The sequence below is a fragment of the Neodiprion lecontei genome, chromosome 1 (assembly GCF_021901455.1).
Source record: "Neodiprion lecontei isolate iyNeoLeco1 chromosome 1, iyNeoLeco1.1, whole genome shotgun sequence".
Classification (NCBI taxonomy): domain Eukaryota; kingdom Metazoa; phylum Arthropoda; class Insecta; order Hymenoptera; family Diprionidae; genus Neodiprion; species Neodiprion lecontei.
The window spans coordinates 24,039,664-24,061,149 of NC_060260.1; the positions used below are offsets into that span (position 1 = coordinate 24,039,664).

At 37.8% G+C, this 21,486-nt stretch overlaps 2 protein-coding genes across 5 annotated transcripts; both read left to right on the forward strand.

The window, feature by feature from the left end:
• Window positions 1-2,044: 2,044 nt before the first annotated feature.
• LOC107225095 (nucleolar protein dao-5) lies at window positions 2,045-8,619 on the forward strand. Of its 4 annotated transcripts, none has more exons than XR_006902537.1 (5): window positions 2,045-2,560; window positions 4,252-5,694; window positions 6,165-6,245; window positions 6,623-7,121; window positions 7,693-7,835. XR_006902537.1 is itself a non-coding variant. In XM_015665428.2 (5 exons), the coding sequence occupies exons 1-4, from the start codon at window positions 2,399-2,401 to the stop codon at window positions 7,031-7,033; spliced, it is 2,097 nt and encodes a 698-aa protein (XP_015520914.2). In that variant the 5' UTR covers window positions 2,053-2,398; the 3' UTR covers window positions 7,034-7,056; window positions 7,693-7,835. The 4 variants fall into 4 exon arrangements, 3 of the variants coding, with proteins under 3 accessions (XP_015520914.2, XP_015520915.2, XP_015520916.2); XM_015665428.2 differs by having other exon boundaries at window positions 2,053-2,560; window positions 6,623-7,056; XM_015665429.2 differs by lacking the exon at window positions 6,165-6,245 and having other exon boundaries at window positions 2,065-2,560; window positions 6,623-7,056.
• Window positions 8,620-8,802: 183 nt separating this feature from the next.
• On the forward strand, window positions 8,803-21,473 carry LOC107225094. The gene is made up of 5 exons (XM_015665427.2): window positions 8,803-9,141; window positions 14,780-14,943; window positions 15,954-16,120; window positions 17,949-18,117; window positions 18,862-21,473. The coding sequence occupies exons 1-5, from the start codon at window positions 9,115-9,117 to the stop codon at window positions 19,052-19,054; spliced, it is 720 nt and encodes a 239-aa protein (XP_015520913.2). The 5' UTR covers window positions 8,803-9,114; the 3' UTR covers window positions 19,055-21,473.
• The last annotated feature ends 13 nt before the right edge of the window (window positions 21,474-21,486 follow it).

Consider the following 21,486-nt stretch of genomic DNA (forward strand, 5'->3'; position numbering starts at 1 on the left):
ATTAGGTTTACCAGAAAAAGGAGGAAATCGTCACTGCTGAGGCAGGTGTCACACACGGGTGAAAATATCGTAAAAAAAGAGAATATTGATACTGAAGATCTAGATTGAAATTCTATTTTTACCATTCCATGGGTAAAGAATGCAAGATTCATAACTGTTCAGACATATCACATGCAGTTAACAAGAATCAGAAGTCTACTAGCTGAACATTCAGAAATGAAGGTAATTGGAATTAAGATTCACATGGCAAATTTATCTAATTGATCAAGAGGCTTTGAATGCATCACAAATTTCTTCCATTTGAGTAAACCCATATGACTATTTTCCTTTCAGATGATTTTCACGAAAATTACAGATGAAATGTGAACGTTTTAAAATAATACTAATAATGGACAAATTTTTGCCTGCAAATATGTCTAAAAATTCACTTGAAATTCAATGTGTTCGAAATGATCATGAAGGCAGCCATTATGGTATGAATAGTTCTTTCAATCTATCATTATTGAACATAATTTTTCAAAAAGTGACGAGTAATAACATGGATATTTCCTAAGGTTTTCAACGAATCAATGGCTTGCTTGTATTTTTATGAAACTCACTTCCTAAAATTGGAAAACAGTGAGGCTACGCTTGCTTTTTCATAAACCACTAATCCAAGGTAATTTATAATTTCAGTAGGGGAGGGTGGGGCAAGACGGCCCCTCTAGGACAAGAAGGCCCCCTCCAAAAATTTGGTCAAAAAAAATTTTTTTTTTTTTTCAAATTATCGGGATTTTGATATATTAGCTCATTTGTAACCCTACGCGAGATACCTCGGGCAAAATGGACCAGCCAAAAATTCTAAAAAATAGATTTATTTACATTTTTAAAGTCAAATTATGAAGAATATGTACTTATTCATTTTTAGGCTGATTGTCTACTAAGTAGACTACTTGTAGGGTAAAATGAGCCACTAGCAGCATTTGAAAATAATAATTTTTTTTTAATTAATTAATTTCTTCAATTAAAGTTTTTTTTCCGAGTTTCATCAAAATGTCCATGGATTTGTTCGAAATAGGTCAAAAGTTAACTGACTTGATGGTTGAAAGCCACGAGTAATAACCGGCTTTGGGGGGCCGTCTTGCCCCAACCTTCCCTACTTGACATTCACAACTTTACCATTAAATAATTCTATTATAAAGCCGAAAAAAAGAACCACAGAGCTAGAGGTCAAAGGCAATCAAGATTCATTTCTTCCAGAGCCTGTCATGAAACTTGATGCTCAAAAAAATCATGTAGGAGATGGTGTCATACTTGTCAAGATCTTCTCGACAAAGCTAACTGATTGCAGTGCGGAACTGAAAATTTAATATACATTTGGCAATGTGAACTACCTTGCAGAGACCAGAAAGTTTATCAGTGTGAAATATGGTTAAGCGAATCAATATAGATATGGTAGTGATGAATTATGCATTTTGTATATTGTTACGCAACATTTAACTAACTCTGAACTTGAAAAGATGCGCTTTCATAATGATGGATTCCTTCAGCAGGTCATCTCAATCAAAAGATTAATTCAGGCTAAAAAAAAAATGCAAAGTTATGCATACGCAAATCTGATGAGAGTAATTTAAATAAATAATATATGTCCTGTTTGCATCAAGTTTAATATAAGATGATTGTATTTTACATAGATACAAGACTATCTTCTTTTTTCCCGCGTTAATATTCCGTGATACCTATGTGATGTATAAAGACTCAACCCTGAGCTATTTTTCGTAACGATTCAGCGGCTCTGGAAGGGATTGGGGGTATCAGTAGTTTCACGTAATATTAACCGAGTAACTAAACACGTCGGTAACAAAGTACTTCATAACCAACAACTATCGCGTGCAAAACGTTTGTAACAACGTCAATTCATGGTTTTTCAATTAAAGAGCTAAAGAGACGCGGGAAAAAGTCTTTTTCTCACAGGACATATTTAGAAATATTTAGAATGACATAAATAATATTATTTATACAATCATATGATCAACGGTTTTTTTTCAATAACTGATTTTCGAGACGCAAATTAAACGTGCGTTTCGAACGATCAACATGACCACTAACGGCTGCCTACTGTGTACTCAGTTGTCTACATGCCGGCGCTTAGCGGGTATTTTTTAACCTGTCGTATCTTGCGAATGACTTCGGATACATGTTCTTTCGGTTAATTTACTCAGTTCGGCTATATGAGTTCGACTTCCTCTGTAACCCCTATCAGTTTGATCACTTGCAGCTGAGACACTCTATATGGCGACAACTTCAGTCGATAAAGTAAGTTCTCGAGCACGCCGCAAGTGTGACGTTCGAGGTAGCACCGAAACGTAGCGTGGTAAATGGTAGGTGATATGGTGATCTTGTATAGCGTATCTGTCTTATGGCTAGCGGCCGATTTCAATGCGCTCCGAAGTACGCCGTCTCTTCGCACGCGTCCATCATGGCCTCCATAGACGATCCTACGATCTCCGCGCTCGTTTATGATTATTTATTGAAGAAGGACACATCCCTGGCGAAAGTCTTTCAGAAAAAAACAAAAGCGGTAAGCTTCAGAAAAGAATTGATGTATTTTACCCTTGCGTGACTATATTCTATACGATATACCGCGGCCGATAATTGGCAGCCTCGATAGCCGCACCACGTGGATAATTTCGAAATCGAAACGGCTTCTTATAAAGCAATTAAACCAAGCACAATATTTCATCCACACGAGTCTCGTTATTTCTCTCATTAAAATGTACTCCGTAACACATGTCTTTTCGATCTTCTTTCACGAAGCTTGAATACGAGACTCAAGATTTTCTAACCTCCCATGTCACATATGAGAAATAAATTCGAACCTGCTTGACTGAATGTGAAACGTGTTTACTCACGTAAGCAGTTTATTGCCAATTAGCATTGGGAGTGTTTTCACCTGTATCTTTTTTCAATCACGGTGTCATTCATCGTTATTACTTAATTTATCTCTAAATAGGTACTGATTTCAGTACAGCTAATATACCTTCAATATTGTACTTCTTAGAGATTCCTAAAATTAACACTGTATAATTGCCAATTTTCACTCTTCGTGCACTTGATATAGTTGTTTAAAAATAATTGCAATAATATTTCAATATTTGTATTAATTCTACAGTTACATTGTAACCTAAAATATTGCAAACCCATGTTTTACGTGACAAATAGAAATTGAATACTTATTCCATTTGCGACATAACATAACCATGTACAAATGTTTTATGCGCTGATGATTTGTGTATATTATAGCGATGAATACAAAAAATATATACACATATTATGTACGTGGTAGATTTTTAAATGAAGTATTTGTCTTCACATTCCATGTACTTAAGATGAAACGAGTACATACTTAGAAATCAAACTTCTTTTATAAATATATATAAATATTCGTATATAGGGGGTTTCAGTTCATCCATTCGAGTCATCGGAGATTTTGAGTTTTTGGCTGACCTACAACAACTGTTCCAGAATTACGGGACCTCGAATGGTTTGCGAGAGGTTAACGGTTTAATGTTTAAAAAAACACAATTAGTTGATACAACGGATCTATCTTTGAGCATGTATATCTTGTCTCCCTGATGCTGGTAGAATACTTTCGCAACTGATTTGCGAGTGCAAAGGATTTATCTTTAAAACTGTGAAATTGATAAATATTTAAGGACAGTTTTTAATTGCGAGATATTCCGAGAGGTTTTGATTTTGATTTTTAAACTAGAAGGGCATAATTTTCTACTTGAAAATTCCACTAAATACTTAAGAGATCCTCAAGTTTATAGAAGGGTGCTTTTTTTTTCTTAGTTTTTTTTAATTATTTAATTTCTTTTATCGCCTGCTGGAGTGCAACCACTCTTTTTAGTTTTGAAAATAATCTTTTAACGTCAGGGAGCCAATATATTCATGTTCAAAGATCACCTTGCATCGAATGAATGGTTATTTTCAAATTTTGAAAAGTCAATATTTCGTGGACCATTCAGCATCAGGCCGTATAACCCTAGAATAGTTGTTTTGGGTTCGCCAAGAATCAAAATCTGAAATGCTGCCAAAATCAGTGACCCATGCGCAGAATTGCGATCCGAATGTGCTGGAATCCCCCACACATTAAAAAGAATGTGTGTCGTATGCAGTGTGAATTGGAATTAAATGGCTAGGATTTCTCAGTACTTTGATCAAATTGAAAATTTATTCTAAACAAATTTTGAACGATTTTAATTTCAGCCTGAGCTTGCAAAAGGCTCTCCAACAATACTGCAAGTAATACAGCATTTTCAAAAGAATTCATCGAAAAAAGTTAATGTTAAAGCACAAAAGACAAACAGCAGTTCAGATTCAAGTTCGGAGAGCGAAGATGAGGTGCCTAAAAAAGTGCCAATAGTTAACGGCAAAGCGCCAGTAACAAAAAAGCCAGAAATCAAAAAGCAAGAAAGTTCATCAGAAGAGTCTTCTAGCGAAGATGAAAAACCAGCCGTCAAAGTATCCCCGCCTAAACCTGTAGCTAAATTAACACCTGCCGCAAAAGAATCAAGTTCAGATGACAGCTCGTCGGACGAAGCTCCGGCTCAAACAATTTCTTCAAAAACAAAACTGACCCCAGCTAAGCCAAATGCCAAAAAAGCTTCTTCCAGCGACGATTCTTCAGATTCTGAAGAAAATTCCAAAACACAAGTGGTGTCTAAACCTATGGCCAAAGCTGGACCTAAAGTAATCCCTGCAAAAGTAGCTGCAGCGAAACAAGAATCCTCGGACGATAGTGATGATAGTAGCGATGACGAACCAGCTGTTAAATCAAGCTCCAAACCTGCAGCTAAAGCTGGCGCCAAGCCCGTCGCTAAACCTGTGGCAAAACCAGTCGCAAAAACAGAGACTTCTAGCGATGATTCGGATGATTCATCAGAAGACGAAAAACCGGCAGCAAAGACTCCAAGCAAAGTTACACCTGTAGTAAAGGCTACTCCTATAAAGGTTGTAAGTTCAGCAGCTAAAAAAGAAGAATCTTCAGACGACTCTTCCGACGATGATGAGCCCACTGTGTCCCCAGCTGCTAAGGTGGTAGCTAAGGCAGCTGTGAAAGCAAAATCGAGTAGCGAAGATTCGGATTCATCTGAAGACGAGAAACCTGCACCTAAACCAGTCACTCCTGCGAATAAAGCTACCAAACTTGTCGTTAGGCAGGCTAAAGAGTCCTCAAGTGATGATAGCAGCAGCGATGAGGAACCACCAAAAAAAAAGTTTGCAGCACTTCCAACTAAACCTGCAGCAAAACAAGAATCATCCAGTGACGATTCTGATGATTCATCAGAAGTTGAGAAACCAGTGCAGAAAGCTGTTGTAAAATCCACACCAGCTAAAGCTGTTGTCAAACAAGTAGCTAAGAAAGAGTCCAGTGATGACTCTGATGAGTCTACAGAGGATGAGAAACCTGCATCTAAGCAAGTTGCCCCCAAAGCTGTTGCTGAGGAAACATCCAGTTCTGAGGATAGCGATGAAGAGGAAACGCCAAAACCTAAAATTACTCCAGCTGAGTCCAAAAAAAGAAAACACCAAAATAACGATAACGATGAAGACGATGAAGATGATACAGAAGCAAAACAAGTTGCAAAAAAACAAAAGGACAAATATAGCAATTTTGTAAAGGCTGGGAACAATGTAAATGGGGACAAGGTAACTATTAGTTGCAAACCTAGCAATTTTTATCTTGTATCATCAAATTTGCCCTCAATAGTACACTGAAACTGTTTTACACAGTTCTGGACATCAATATCATTTATTTTATCCATAAATTTAAATATAGAAAATTTAGTCCCCGCAACCTTTTAAAAACAAAAATTGAAGCATGAAATTTTTTATTTGAGCAGTAATCCTCTTTTTCCCTAGCGCTTATATGTTCCCTAATTGAAGCAGTATTTGTAGACGAATTGAAAACTAATGTTAAAGATGTAGGTACAGAAAAATATTTACAACCACCAATATTCGTGGAGTTCCTTTGTTGTTTACTTTGTTTTTGTGTATTCATATCTTTTAACAGAGTACTTCACTATCATTAATGTCACAAATTGCACTAATTTTTCATGGCTCCATTTGAGCCCACCATCAATGATATACTTACCTTTTACTTTCATTCTGTGAACCAGAAAAATACACCATTCAGACGCGTAAAGGATGACGAGATCGAAGTGGATCCACGATTGGGGAGTAATGCATTTGAAGCTAAGGTAAATGCTCGGAAACAAATGAGTATGAAAACAAATGAGAAACACAAGGTCACTCCCATACTCTTTCATGAAAGTTGAGGATTGATCTGTTGAAAAAAAAAATTATACGACTTTGTCCTGATAATTCAAGTAACCAGAAAAGTGTATATACTCATATTGTTTATCGTAACCGACGATTGTTTAGTTCTGAATCTTGGACTTGGCTACCAAATTCGAAAGCCTTATTGCCACCTGATATTGTTTGCGCTCATGTTTCCATGCATTATCCTGAATTTTTCCAGGTGCCTGTCTCGTGTCAGTGGCCGAGAAAGGGCAGTGCTCGGACAAATGATATCAACTTTCAGATTGCTTGACCTTGTGTTTCTCTCTTGTTTTAGGAAGAGGGTGAGGAATGTGCCCATACCCCAAATAACGGTAACTTCAGGGGCGGAAGAGGCGGTTTAGGTTTCCGCGGAGGAAGGGGTGGCGATAGAGGTGGTCGTGGAGGCTTCAGGGGTGGGAGAGGTGGTGATCGCGGAGGTTTCAGGGGGGGTAGAGGTAGCTGGGGTGACCGAGGAGGAAGAGGCGGTGGCCGAGGAGGGGGTGGCAGAGGAGGTTTCGGAGATGGAGGCAGAGGCGGTGGTGGACGAGGGGGAGGTGATTTTAGAAAATCTTGGGGAGGTGACGAAGGTGGCCGAGGCGGTGGAAGAGGTGGGGGCTTCAGGGGCGGCAGAGGGGGTGGTTTTGAGAAAAGAAATTCATTTGGAGATGCACCCGCTCAAAATAAGAAAATCACTTTTGACGATTGATTATAGGAGTTTTTAAAGATAAGGTAATCGCTCAACATAAGACTCATGGATGTATGAAAAAGCCTGTAATTGGTACGGTAATTCACAAGTGAGTTTTTTTTTTTTTTTTTTTTTAAATAGAATCATTACATTTGTCGAATTTTTATAAATTCTTGATATTCAAAAAAAAGCACATCGTTTGGTTCTGAATTCAGTGGTGACTTTGTAGAATTCTATACGTAAACAAAGAATTTGGCATGACGTTAATCTGACACAAAATCAGGCTCATATGCGTCAAGCACGGAATTGGAAACTCTGATACTAAATTTTCGTCTTTCCAATTAGTTTCGGACTTGTAGGACTTGTTTGTACTTTCATGATATCTTAGTAAAATTTATAATAAATACATGGTGTCCAGACATGAGAATTCAAGAATTCCGTTTGATCTAAATTCTGCGAGTGACTTTAAACTCGGCAATATCTTGCGAAATTCGAATACGTACAAGATCATTCATTTCTGTTTTTCTAAAGGTAATTTTTACATTTTTCACTGTTCGTAACACAAACCCGAAAAACTTGAAATTATCATGAAATCCTGTTCACCATGTAAAATCGTTACGTCAAGTGAAGTGTTAAATGTGACGTGTAATAACCGAAATTATCTTGTTTTATTTTAACAGAAAGGTTTCCGAGGCTCATGGGGAGAAAGAGCAAATCTGGACCTGAAACACACCAGGGGGAAATCGTTCCGTCATGAAAAAACAAAAAAAAAACGTGGCAGTTATCGCGGTGGTCAAATAGACATGACAGTCAATTCCATTAAGTTTACCGACAATTGACAAATCGATTATTTCACGTGAAATATTACGATTACAACATGATATACGCCATAGCTATTTCTTACAAGAGTCTTATTTTTATTACAAACCACTTATTATTAAATTATTTCTCATTGTAAAACCGTTATAGAATCATCATTACTTTCCGACGTATCGGCAACGGTGTATTTATCACCTGACATTTAGCTTGTCAAAGCTAGATTTATGTTTTAAAACAATTTTATCCGTTCCGATTACGCATTATATCAAGTACACGTTGATAAAACGGGAACAGGGATCGAAGAATTCCTATTACTGGCAGAAAATGTACACGAACAAACCACATATATGTATAAATAAATTCATCAAATACGTGCTACACACCGCCTATACATGTGCTAAAATGAAGAAAAAAACATGGTTAAAACTTTACAATGAAATACAGTTATAGGCTTTTCACGTCGCCTCGCAACTCATTCCATACAGATATAACAATCTGTAAGGAACGAAGCTACGATATGAGATAGTATTGAATAACAATTCAAATCGAAAATAAAAATAACTCCGACTATTGTTAATTTGTAGTTGTAGAAATATTACTATAATTATAAAGTGTTGAGAAAAAAACAATTTTTAAGAAAATACAACCACATGCGTGGTTATTATCGTTTTGTATATTATATATGTACGTAAGTATAGGTATATTGTAACTCTGTGTACGAATATAACGTTCAAATGTGATGTGATCGAATTGATCCGTTAATAATAATAATCATCACTCGATACTTATCAAACGTTTGAAAATTTAATTACCTCATATTTTAATCAATCTTTCCGTCTGCTATCAATCAAAACGTGTATAATGCTTCTAATTAGGTCGTACTTGACTTGAAAATATAGTAAATCGCTAAATTTGAATGAATTTCTTTCAATTTGTACGTATCTTCAACACCGCGATTTTTCTCGTTGGGAAATTTTGTGACTGTGTAAAATATTGTCAAGCGTCACCTTGCCCATGAAGAGAAGAAAAAGGGAAATACCTTGGAAGCAGAATAGGGGCCATATTTCTCCCTCCTTCCCTCTCGGTTCCCACCACCGGCGCTTCCAGCAAAGAGCAGTTACTTACAATTCTACAGTCAACCTCTGGACATCCACCTGTAAAGACAGGTACTCGACCTCAAGAAACCCAGTGCATATAGTGACATGTATAGTGTTTAAAGGTTCAATTTAGTTTTAATAAACAGTAGTTAGATATTATTTATTATTTTAAACAATATTCCAAAAATGGTGCTTAAGATAGCCGCCTTGATGGTGAGTACCGTTGTTTATTAACATACAGTTTTTTTAAATTGAGTTATCCGCCAATCTTCATGAAATTATGTTTATTTTTGTGAATCCAAATACTCGAAAAATTGTTAAATATTGGTCGGCACGTTGTTTTTCAAATATTGTAAAAAGTACAAGGTTGTTTGACTAAAAAATTAACCAACGCTCAACGCACTTCGAAAAATTGAACGTTTAATTATCCATCAACAGTCAAATATGTATAATTTGAACACAACAATGAACCATAATTCGACTTCGTTTAATCGAACGTTTATAATTTGAAACTACAACCGGTGCAGCGCAGTGTCATTAAATGTATATCATTTAAAGCACGTGCGTTAGTGTTCACAGTAATTAGTTCTCTGAATTGATTTAGCTGTGACTCACAGAGACATACTATTATTATAATTTGATCGCGGTAATCGGTGAAAAAAATATTTAATTTCGACGAGTCCGCAGTTTAATACAAAAATTGCAGATCTCAATAGAAAAAGATTTAACACCGTCATATTGACCTTGTGTAAATTCAAATTTAGATTATATTGTTGCATGGATTCGAAGCCTAGATTGTTGTGATTGGATTTTGTCAGTCAAGACATTAGGTGATCCGGTTTTTGTGTCACTTCAAGGCGAAGCAGTTTCAGATGTTATTTATTCGTACATCGAAAGACAGTTAATTTATTCACGAAATTCTGTGCCCAAAAGACTTTTACCGTTAGGAAGCGACGTCGAGCACAGGCGACTCGTCATGTGCCTCAATTAAAAAGAAATTATATTCGGATATACGTAACACGTGTCCGCTACCACTAATTGTGTAGGTGTAATTAGGAATACGTTGCTTTACGAACAAAAAAAAATCAGGGTTCCAATATTGCAGATAATAAAATATATATATGCTTGGCAAAAAGCGAGAGCGTTAATCGAATCGACCGATTTGGTAAAAAATTGGGCGAATGAATCGGCGGCAAGTTGATCCGATTCAGCGTTACTCGTTCCCGGGATAATCGCAAGTTCAAACCATTCTCACGGGCATTGTTTGCTCGTGATCTTTAAGCGAGGAACTAGATGAATCCGTTAGTCAAGGTACTCTCATTGTTGAACGAGCATCGCACGCCAATTACGACTACACGATTAGCGATTGCACGTTCATAGTACACGGAAATTGAAATATTGTCCATGCGGAACTCAGAGTCTCCGACAGGATGAAGACCGTGTATGAGTGATTTTTTGGGTAAACTATTACGCTGGATTTAAATTGATACAAATTCACTGCGAGGAAGTCGTAATGCACGTAACGTACGGTATGGTGATACGCCTTTCACATGTCAATAACCTGCGGTGTACTTCATTACGTACGTGTATGTGATCCGGACAACTTCGGGTTGCTGCAAATTGAATCCAATGATATGTATCTTGCAAGTTATTAGCAATTGTTGTTAGTATAATACTGAGAAAGACCTTTGGAAAATATTCAGGATGTATACATGGGTTATATATAGTATACGGGTATATGTTTGCTTGGGTATGTACGATGCATCGCTAATCGCAGGTTGTCGTCGGTTAAGGTCAACGACCATTCTCGAGACAGGTGATAATACACTTAATCCTTATAGTCTAACTTGCGTCTGACCACAAAGTATAACGTACGCGTAATCGTATTGTAATTATCCATGGTGTGAATGTAAGTGAGCAAAATTTTGTTCATACATGGGCTTCGTGTTAAAAAATATGGGATGCAATTTTATAGTACACACTATGTGCGATCGAAAAGTGTGACAAAACGTCGAATGTCAGTAATGTACAATAATTATAAAGGTACAATAGTGAATAAGTCCTCCAACTGGTTCGAAGTCTCAAACGTTATACACGTGAAATCTTGACAGAGGTAGAGTTAGTAGTGATCATTTACGACAAGCTAAAGTGCTGAACAAGTGCAGAGATTACTCGTTCTGCGTCTGCAGGAGTTGCAAGTCGAATTAAACCGGCTACTCTTGAAAGTAGAAAATTAACTGAAAATTTGCAAACGATATGGTATGCGGTTTATGGATCATGGTTATCATTACGTTTATCACGGTATCTGGCACAGTTACACCCATGAAACACCACCTCGCGCTGCGATAATGCAATTTTCAGTTCAAGACACGTCTCATTAAACTTAAAAATTGCATGATCAACATGTGGACAAGAACAAGGTCAAAGAAATAGCGTTCAGCAGATGAGTGCCGGGTATCTCTGCGATTCGCGGTACAAGTGTTCGAGCACTTTAAATGCAGTTTCTGTCTATCTCGAGATGTATTGTTCGAGAATATTGATGGGCATTATTTGTAGACGTAGTACTTAAACGGTGGTACATACATGCATGTAAACTTACACACGTACATACATAGTCAGGGTTCGTACGCAGAGGGAAAACCTGAAAAACCGGGAAAACTCAGGGAGTTTCTTACAGCAGGAAAAAGGCAGGGAATTTAGAAAATAAGACTGGAATCTAAGTTTCTTGAAGAAATAAACTCGTTCTTATACGTACATTACTTGATATCAAACCTTTCGTTTTTTTCTTACCGAAAATCGCTGGCTGTTTGTAAATTAGTAGTCGGACAGTAAATTAATTACTAGGTAATATTGAAGGTATTGGTACATACTGATATGCAAAAAATAATGTCATTAATCAACGGCATATTTCATGAAAGGTTACTGAAAAAAATCCTATTTTCAGGCTGGAACACCTGGAATAGTGAGGGAATTTCGGGTTCCAAAAAGCGTACGAACCCTGATAGTAATGGATACGTGGTAAAGCCGGCTATGCCTGTAGCCCAGACTGCTTTCACTGGCCAATTTAGCGTCGTGCAGGTCGTCTTCACTTGCAGTAGCCAAACGCGTTAGAACATTGCGAGCGACGATAACGGAAGTTATATGACTCGCAACCCAGAAACCCCGAACACGCGTCTATCGTAAATTGCCCGATGCTGCAGCGTGTGTGTATCGATCGCCGTTCATTATCATGAACATGTTATAAATCGGGCCCCGTTAAAGTCAGCCATCCACGAATGGCACGTCTGTATGACTTTCGGTCGATTCCACTGGCACCGAATCATAATTTTCAAAGTAATTACGCGCTCGACGTGTGCACTGCATTGAAACGTGCGCGGATTTTTTAAGACTCGGAAGTAGAATTACGGTCTGGGTTACAAACTCGCGGGAAAGCATTAAAATTAGTTGCAGATCGCGACTACGAGCGTTTAGTGAAATTCGCAATTTGGTTTTGACCTTCAAAGAACTTGCCGGGTTCGAGGAGAGACGGACATGATCACCTTTGGCACACTTAAAGAGTCGTTCCTGGAACATGCTTGCATGCAGACGTGATTTTATCTGCCCACTATTACACCAAGAATGTGAATATTCAAGAAGTGGTTCACTGAACCGACGGCTAATTTGTACTGGAATCACGAATAGGCAAACCTGAATACATTAAACGGCACGTTCTTGTAATTTTAGTCACGAAGTAGACGGTTTTTTTTTCTTGCTCTCTACGATTGGTTCTGTAATTCTGGGTCATCGGAGAAAATCGCAAAGTGTGCGAAAAAATTTCAAAATTAGACACCAACTTGTTTGTTTGATTATGTTCGTCGACCTATTTTTTTAAAGGCAATTGTGTAAAATACAGAATTTGCAAAACATTTATTGCATGCAGTTGAAGTCAAATTAATTAATGGTTGGTAAACGATCGGATGTATTCTAATTTTTTCAATTTTCTAATTCTTATTGAATAAAGGTTAAATATTGAAGAATTGACTTGCTAGGCTGATTAGACTTCCAATCGCCTTTGGTGATTACAAATAAAAATTGACAGTTACTTGAGGATTGAAAATGCCATTCTTGAGGTAATTTAATCTAGGCGAATCGAAGGTTTTTCGAAAGAGAGCTAAACCTACGTATATTTTGAAGAAAATGATGAGAATCGTTTGCTTTTTGAAGAAGTTATATCCATTTGAAAAAACTACTAATCACAGATATGATAAAATGGATTTTCGGTCAATAAAGTTAGAATGTCCGTGTAATAGAGCTTGGAATTTTTTTTTTTCTTAACAAAATCCCGAAATTGAAATTCTCTAAAATTATACAAAGAATAGCACATATTTAATCGCCAAGTGATTTGAATTTTTGATTTCAACCTGTGTGACTGATTTGATGTGAAATTGGCAGCTTATTTTTAGATATTTACTGTTATTAAAAGGTATGCGTGATAAGACGAATTTGGCGATACAAGGGTGTACAATTTTTTTTTCGCAGTATTCGCTATAATAGCACTCAAAACGTATATCTACACTAAAATTAGCCGAAAAAATGAATAAAGGTATAAAAGGCCTTATGTTTCGTGGATACGCTCTTTCAACACTAAACCATGTTTTATTTTTCAAATTTATAAATAGTATGAGGTTGCACCCAATATTTTTATGTTTGTTTCGCAAATGACGAAAAGACCTTCGAAATATAAAGATTTATCGATTTCGTGAAATATTAAAATTTTTATTTTATACATTCTCCAAAAATGATATCGAACGTAACAGCATAACGTTGTACCCGACAATTTTTCTTTTTCGCTAACACTTTCAAACCCGTTGAAAAGTAAAGATTCGTCAATTTTCGAAAGAATGTTACAAATTTTTTATGTTTTCAAAAAATTATATCAATCGTAAAGGTATAAAGTGATTATTTTTCATAAAGTTCGAGATGAAAGGGCATAACCGTCAGTACTTACGACCATTTACGGCTAATTGATCCATTTTTCGATTTTAACGTTTTTCAACGTATTACTAATTCTTCAGGTTTGACGCGAGGTAAAAAGTCGTATAACGACGCATACATCCTTGTACCATTAGACATGCGATATACTTCTGTTAAATAGACATAAAACTTGTTTATGCCTAAAAATGCAAGTGACGAAAAAACTCTGTATTCAACAAGGAAATCTACGTTAACTTGAACATTTTACGCCAATTTAAAATAATTGTCAGGGTTTATATTATCAGCATCCGCGTGATCAATGCCGCGCTTCTTAGTTAATTGCAAGTAAGAGATCACGTAAATCTCTTCATAATCAATCTTCGAATTATGTGTTATTGTAATTGCACCAGAAAAATATAAGATAAATCTTATCGAGGCTGACTTTTACAGTGTAGAGTGTAGACTAGACACATCGTTGAACACTGTCTAAGGATTGTAAATTCATCTCGTAAGAAAGAACGCGATCGATTTACAGTTAAATAAATTATGAAGCAGGACAAAAAGACAACCGGTTAGTCGCCTGAATGTCTTCGCACAATAATCTGTGACAATCATTATAGCTGTGTCTAATCGTTTTCCGTTCAGCGGAAGTAAGTGGTTATTGAAGTGGAGAGAATCCGAGTCATTGACAGCTGTATAATTAACGACCGTCATAGTTTCTGAGACCAGTCATCATCCGGTTTAAAATCACTGCAGCTTCAGGCAAAACTCTTAGACAAAAAACCGTTTCTTACATTGACTCCGGCAGTGAAACCACATTATTTCCGTTATGTCCCGTTAATCAAACATTTAACGCCTCCTCGACCTTACGTTATTTTTTTCTTTCTTTCCTCCGCAGATACTCAGGTACCTTGGGCTAATTTTCATCCTGACTACAGTCTGCCTGGCATCAACTGCGACCCGAAAATGCGAGGGTGGTGGTCTCGGGCTGAAATATGTCTGGGGAGATGCCCTCACAGATCCCACCGATTGCATAGGACCCAACGATATGCAGTATCCTTCGTAAGTGCGAAGTGTCTAAAAAATTTCTTGAGGAATTTCTTCACGAAGAATTACCAAATTCTTAGGATTGAGTCAGTACGAATCAAAAATTTGAAAAAAAAGAATGCTCAAATTATCTACAACAATCTTATTTGCTCCAGTATTAATGAACACAAATGAAACATTTTTCTGCAATAAGTTCCTACTATTAATAGAAATGACTGGACAAAGCAGCATTAGAACGTTCAAAACCATGAAATCCGGGTGTCCTTAATTCGATTCTATCAAATTTTTCAACTGAACACTTTTCCCGTTGACCACATACCCACAAATTGTCTAAAAATATTCAAACAATCTTAAATTACAGTATAGTTATAACATGCAAATTTAATTTTCTAATCTATTTTAACTGTTCGTAAAATTTTTAATGGGCCATCTCTGGGAGTATCTCCAGTGGATAAAATAAGCGTGAAAACATTAGAATCGAATCAAGAATACCAGGGTTTGATCAATTAGAACGTTAGAATTACAACTATTCTCAAATTGTTAATATCGTAGCTTATGTTGTTCGAATTTGCTCAGCTTCGTTTGACTTACGTAGTAGGAATGTTATTCCATTCGTTTCAACTATCACTGGCTCAAATAACATTTCTGTAGATTTTTCAAACAGTATTATCCATTTTCTTAACTTTTCATTTATTATACGGCCAGTTTATCAGTAAAAAACCCTACATTTTTGAACTCTACATCTTTCTTCATTATCTACTCAATACTCTTATTTTGAGTTAAATGTGATTTTTCTGTGATTCTGGACGAAAAGTTCACCATTTTTTCCCCACATTTTTTCCTCCACTTTCTCTCTTCCTCTAAAATCGATACTAATTCTGTACTTCCATTCCAGTAGAATAGTGTCGGTAATAAAACGGAAAATACTAATCGTAACACCAAACAAATGAGCAATCTCGTAAGAATACCGCATAGATTCGCACTTGCAACCGCAAATGTCCCAAGACGAACTTATCTCTTTGCAGAGCAGCAATTTCCCGTAACTTCAAAGGTCTCTGGGCCGGAAGCAGCCGTTCTGGTCGTGCGTATCGACCGCAAACCATTGATCCTGAATTGACCCGAAAGGCACTACTTCACAATTACAAAGCGGTCCACGGAGATTATTCGATTGCAGATGCAAATTCTCGCAACGGTGAGTAAACTGCTTGTACAGTCTTCAAAGAAAAAAAAAAATACGTTCAAACTTCATCATATTCCATTAGGCCATTAGGAACGATATCAGGAAAAAATTGGTCAGGATAATTTTTACCCCTTTTCCAATCTAAATTTGAAACATCGACTGCGGTCAAAATTGGCTGAACTTCTCTGGAAAATGATTGAGGAAATATATGATGCACGTACATCGGAAGATAAAAATTGCCCATATAAATTCTCGAACGAAGTTGAGTAGAAATACGATACCGATACGCGTCTTACCGCGTTGCATTCCATCTTTGTCATAGTTAGAGGCATTAAATAATCTATCCACCTATGCCCGTCTAGGTATCCAGTAATATGATCTGGGTTACCGGTTTCCCACAATTATTCGTAATTCAAGTAACGTTCGTTCGTCCGTCTGTTACGCGTCTTTTGTTGCGCCCCTGTGAGTAGAAAACTGTACATAGATGCGGATTCCGCAAATAAAATTTCGCAATTTGGCAGGAACGTTGCCTCGGTATAACGTGGTTTATTGTTTCCTCATAATGATCAACGCTGCAGCCACGAGCACCCTTTAGCGTTGCCTATAAACGGTACGTCTTAACGGCTAATCGTAACATGAAATATTGCCGAGAAACCGTGAGCTTTTTTTACCCCTACAAGTAACTACCTTGATCCTGTTACAGTAGCATCATGCAACGAAATTAACAACGATTATTCCTACTCATTGTCTATTTTATAGTCCAACTCGCGCATAATCCTGATCTCTGAAGATACTTCCCTGTTTATAGCTGCTACGATGATATTTTTAAAGTTATTTGAGCGTAATAAAAACCCCGTAGAATGCTGTGTTATACTAGCTCACCTCGGGTGGCTCCAATTATCGGAACGGTTTAAAGCAGTAAATGTATGTAATACAATTAAGTCAAACAATGAATCTCATAGTCAAGTTACTGTTGGATGTTGGAGTATCTTAACCTTGCTTTGTGCCGCAACCTTGAGTTATGCAGCTGTCCTTATGACACAGAAACCCGGTTCCGTAATCGATACATCGTCTTCTCCCTTGTTTGAATATTTACATATTTTCTTATGCAAAATGTTCTTTTGACACGATTGTTTTAAAGAATCTCTTGCGGCCACGCGGACTGCTTGACCTATACAATTCACCTCTTACTTCATACTTGTATTCTGTTTTATTTTTTATTTCTTCGTTCCGGTATGTAATAACCATTTTAAGAATATCGAATGACGTCAATATATGTAATGCAGTAAATAATGAGAAATGTAAAAGGAAAACGTGACATAATCGGCAGATTACGTTTTTGTTCTGAAACTCAGCCGCTGCGGTACAAAAGTAGTTATGATACGTCAGACTCTTTAGAGACTTGAATTTTACGTGATAATTTAAAGATACAGCGTGAAAGCAATACTTCTACACCACAATGTGTTATCCAACCAATACATTTACCGAGTCACCCATCACATGGTCACCATGCACGATGTGAGTACCTATTCGTAACGGGACAAACTTCCCACCGGGACCTCCAAGGCGAAGTCTTTGCTTCCCAATGGAAACGTTCTTTCGTCGATTACAGTTTTCAAAACGAAAGATAATGATGTTCGGACTACCGAGACCGTACTTATATACTCCATAAAATATCCTTCTCAATGCTTCGCAGTGCATCCGGCGTGCTTTCTGCTACAGATTTCTCGTATTCGAACGATCTTGCAAAATGTCCCGGAGTATATTTTCCGCGGATACTACATTGCAGGGAGTAGACGATGTGCACCGTTAGAACATTGAACGTAGCATCCATTTTCAGGTCGAGCCTTCTCATCACGAGAAACCTGCGGGTCACCGGCTAGATTGTGCAAAACGAGGTACAACACCACAGCTCCGATGTACGGAGTGAGCTTGACCAGCGGTCAACCAGTCACGATTGTTCAAAAATTCCCTGACCTCCTGCAACAGGTCGTCTTCGAAGTTTGCGAGTAAGTATAGTCAATTTTCTTGTCATGTTTGGGATGAGACAGAAACGATGCTGCCAGCTTATACAAGGCATACGCGATGCGCAGCATCTTCGTCTTCGTCCACTAATTGCCAAAATGATCAGAGAAGCACAAATATTGGCGTTCCCATTCTCGAATCGATATTCACCAGGTTGGTGAGTCACAAGTTTTAAAGGAATTCGGTACAGTGGGCCAATGGCTTACCTCAGGGGATGTACGTCTTCGGTAACACGTGTACGTTTTTCTTTCCTTTCTTTTTCTTCGTTCAAAATCTTTTTTCTGCCAGGTAGTCGGGTCATCTTTACAACCAGGTATATAATGTATATAATGAATCATTCGCGCCACAAGCGTAACCGAGGTGATAAATGTTTTCTACGACTAACGTGACTACGCTAGCGAAATGAGCGTGGGTGGATATTTTCGAGGCATGCCACGAAGGTCATCTTCGGCTCTTGAATCAACCGATGCCACTGAAAAGCTCAAGTTTGACCCTGGCATTGCCGTCTCTGTCAATTACAACCGTTAACCGCATCTTTTGACTTGGAGGGAATTCTCCCAAGGATGAGGAAAAAACGAGGGAAAGAACTCGGGTGACTGTCAGGGGACCGGATCAGCCTGGAAAGAGGGCGTAACCTTTTTCTTTACTGAAAAAGGAAAACTGATCCCTAATTGTGGAGCGGGCAGAGTGGAAGGTGTTTATTTATCTCCTGTCCATTTATCTTTCAGATCTAAGGAATGCGACCTGGTCCACGGAGAGTGCACACAGACCTACGTCCCTTACCTGTTCCTGGTGATACCTTTGGGTCCGGTGACCCTGACCGGTCAAGATTACGTTTTGGTTGAGAGCGGATGTATCTGCAAGCCGAGGAACTCGGTGGCGAGTGGCGCTTCCGAGACACCATCAGCTTCCAACTTTTAGACAATCCTTACCCAGTAATATTCAAAGTGTACGCTATTCTGTTACGATCCGCAGACTGCGTCGACAGACCGTGTATGATGATTTTTTTACCTCTGTCTAGCGACGCGGTAGACGAACACCGCTATCCTAGTGAAAAATGGGAAAATTTTGTTTCTCCGTAGAACAAAAATTTATTCACTTTTTTCTATCGATGCACAGCTCTAGTATACACGTGTGTACGGTTATAGCGTTGCTAAAATCAACAAAAATATTGCTAAAAGTGAATCTAGCCCGGAACAATACTTCGTAGAATCTGGTCTCGGAATTCGATCTGGTTAACCTGACCTGTTCACGAACGTCTCCCAAAGCCGGTTTTCCTCACAGGAATATTATACACGCTGCGTTTCATACACATGTATATAGGTATATACACACACAGGCATAGGTATGTATAAATGAGGTAAATATCGTGGTAGTAAAATTAGAGATCATATAGGCAGACGATCCGGAGGTAGGTTTTACAGGTATACACATGCCTATATGCTCTTCTCATTACTAAACCACGTTACAGTCCCCGTTGTAGATACGTCGCCGTTGATCTCCTTTCGGAACTATAAAGTAGAAACTGGTAAAGTAAGACACTTTTATGGTACAACGCTGTGTCAAGGATGCGAAGTACGTTTGGGGTACTGCGAAAATGATTCTTGTACACTGTACTTCTTATCCCATTCATTTGAAATTGACTGACATTTCAAACAAAGAAAGTATAATGTAAGGAAGTAAATTACATGCTCTACATCGATTAACTTGCTCAAGTAACAATTTCTATAGATGGAAAGTGCACAAAAACTAAATTTCAATATAAAAAGATGATCGTGGTGTAGAATCGATTAAATTTACGTACCAAGAGTTTAAGTTTTCCTTCAATTTTCAAATCTTTACGTTTGAGGCATGTCTCACCACCATTTTTTTTACCCATATTCGATGATGAGAACTGTTCATCTTTTGATCATTTTTTTCCAATGTCATTGTTCTCGCTGATCGTATTTCCGAATACCGTTAATTCTGCAGAGGAGAAAAAAGGCAGGCTGAGGAAATTCATGGGGATGCAGTGAATTTTAAAAACTAGTTCAGTCCCTTTCTTTTGATGATTCGATCCAATTTATTTTCTCATGTCACGTTAGATACACAGATACAAAAGACCTTTCACTCTACTACACACAGTATTTCAGTGGGTGACTACGATAGTATATGATTAAGGTTAAACGCCCAATGACGAGGTTCGACGTGACCCAGAAATGAGCGTTCAAGGTCTCCGAAGCAAGTTCTCAGCACAATATCATCGAATTCTGAATACTGATTATCCACTATTATTATACGATTACTGTGTAACGGTGAATGCGGCGGGCCGCGTGGCTGCTGGTCACGAGAATAGCCGCGTGGCCGTTTGCGGGGTCGCTGTATGAACATTGAACATGCGTTTGCTGACCGAAGCTGCAGCACCCTGATAGGAGCATATCTGGCCTTATTGAAAACCGGACTCGTCGGTGGCTCATCGCGTTGGGATCGGACGTGGGACGTAGCCACGGACAAACGTACATGGACAGACGAACGGTGACCGAATGGACCGTACCGTGAATTCCGATGAGTGGAACGTACCGTTACTTCTTTGCGGGATTCACGTCGCCTCCTTCGCTTCGCCGCTCACTTTGCCACGTACTGTTTACGGGCGAAGAAGAGTTAAAGAAACTCGCGTATGGTATTAAATGCGTATATAGGACACATTGGACATTTATGAGAGGTGCCGACTGCATAATTTCATACCGGTGTAACAATGATTTAACGTTAATCTAACGAGAAAAGAAATATGGTGCGTTTACTGGCCAATGCCGCATTGCCATATGATAATATAGGTATGTTATTTAATTATGATAACGGATCGCGAGTTTCATCCTGTTGCAGGATTTAATGTCACGGTGTGTTGATCAATTGCGTCGACACTCTTCATACTTCGGAATTTTTACTTTTTAGTAAACGTAAGGTTTTTCTTCCCTCTCTTATCCATTAAGAATGAGTTCGCACCTAAACGATTGCGAGTGTGCGGAATGCGTGATTATTATACATAGTTTGAATATTAAAATAATAATAATAAAATAAGTTTAGCACTATCGTATGCCGAATTACAAATTTGCTTTCGAGACTATTCACGGTGTTCAAATGCGGTTGTCTCGAAAGTGAAACGTGCCTGAATCGTTTTGTTTTCTTAGAAAACGATATCAATCGAATGATTATGGGCTGTCATACACTTGATTACATACCGCATAATTTTCAACTGATTCATATAAAACTCATTTATTGTAATTAAAGTTTATTATTTCTAGATTTTATAGTGTAGAATCATTCATAATTTATTAAACAGCATGATGCATTGTAAATGTAATAGATCCTATTTT

Excerpts from the sequence above, each read along its gene's own strand:
- LOC107225094 (XM_015665427.2), top strand. The coding sequence starts at position 9,115 with ATGGTGCTTAAGATAGCCGCCTTGATG. Across the intron at positions 9,142-14,779 it reads TTAAGATAGCCGCCTTGATG|ATACTCAGGTACCTTGGGCT; the intron begins GTGAGTACCGTT and ends TTTCCTCCGCAG. Across the intron at positions 16,121-17,948 it reads AGATGCAAATTCTCGCAACG|GTCGAGCCTTCTCATCACGA; the intron begins GTGAGTAAACTG and ends ATCCATTTTCAG.
- LOC107225095 (XM_015665428.2), top strand. The coding sequence starts at position 2,399 with ATGGCTAGCGGCCGATTTCAATGCGCTCCGAAGTACGCCGTCTCTTCG. Across the intron at positions 2,561-4,251 it reads TTCAGAAAAAAACAAAAGCG|CCTGAGCTTGCAAAAGGCTC; the intron begins GTAAGCTTCAGA and ends TTTTAATTTCAG. Across the intron at positions 5,695-6,164 it reads ACAATGTAAATGGGGACAAG|AAAAATACACCATTCAGACG; the intron begins GTAACTATTAGT and ends TCTGTGAACCAG.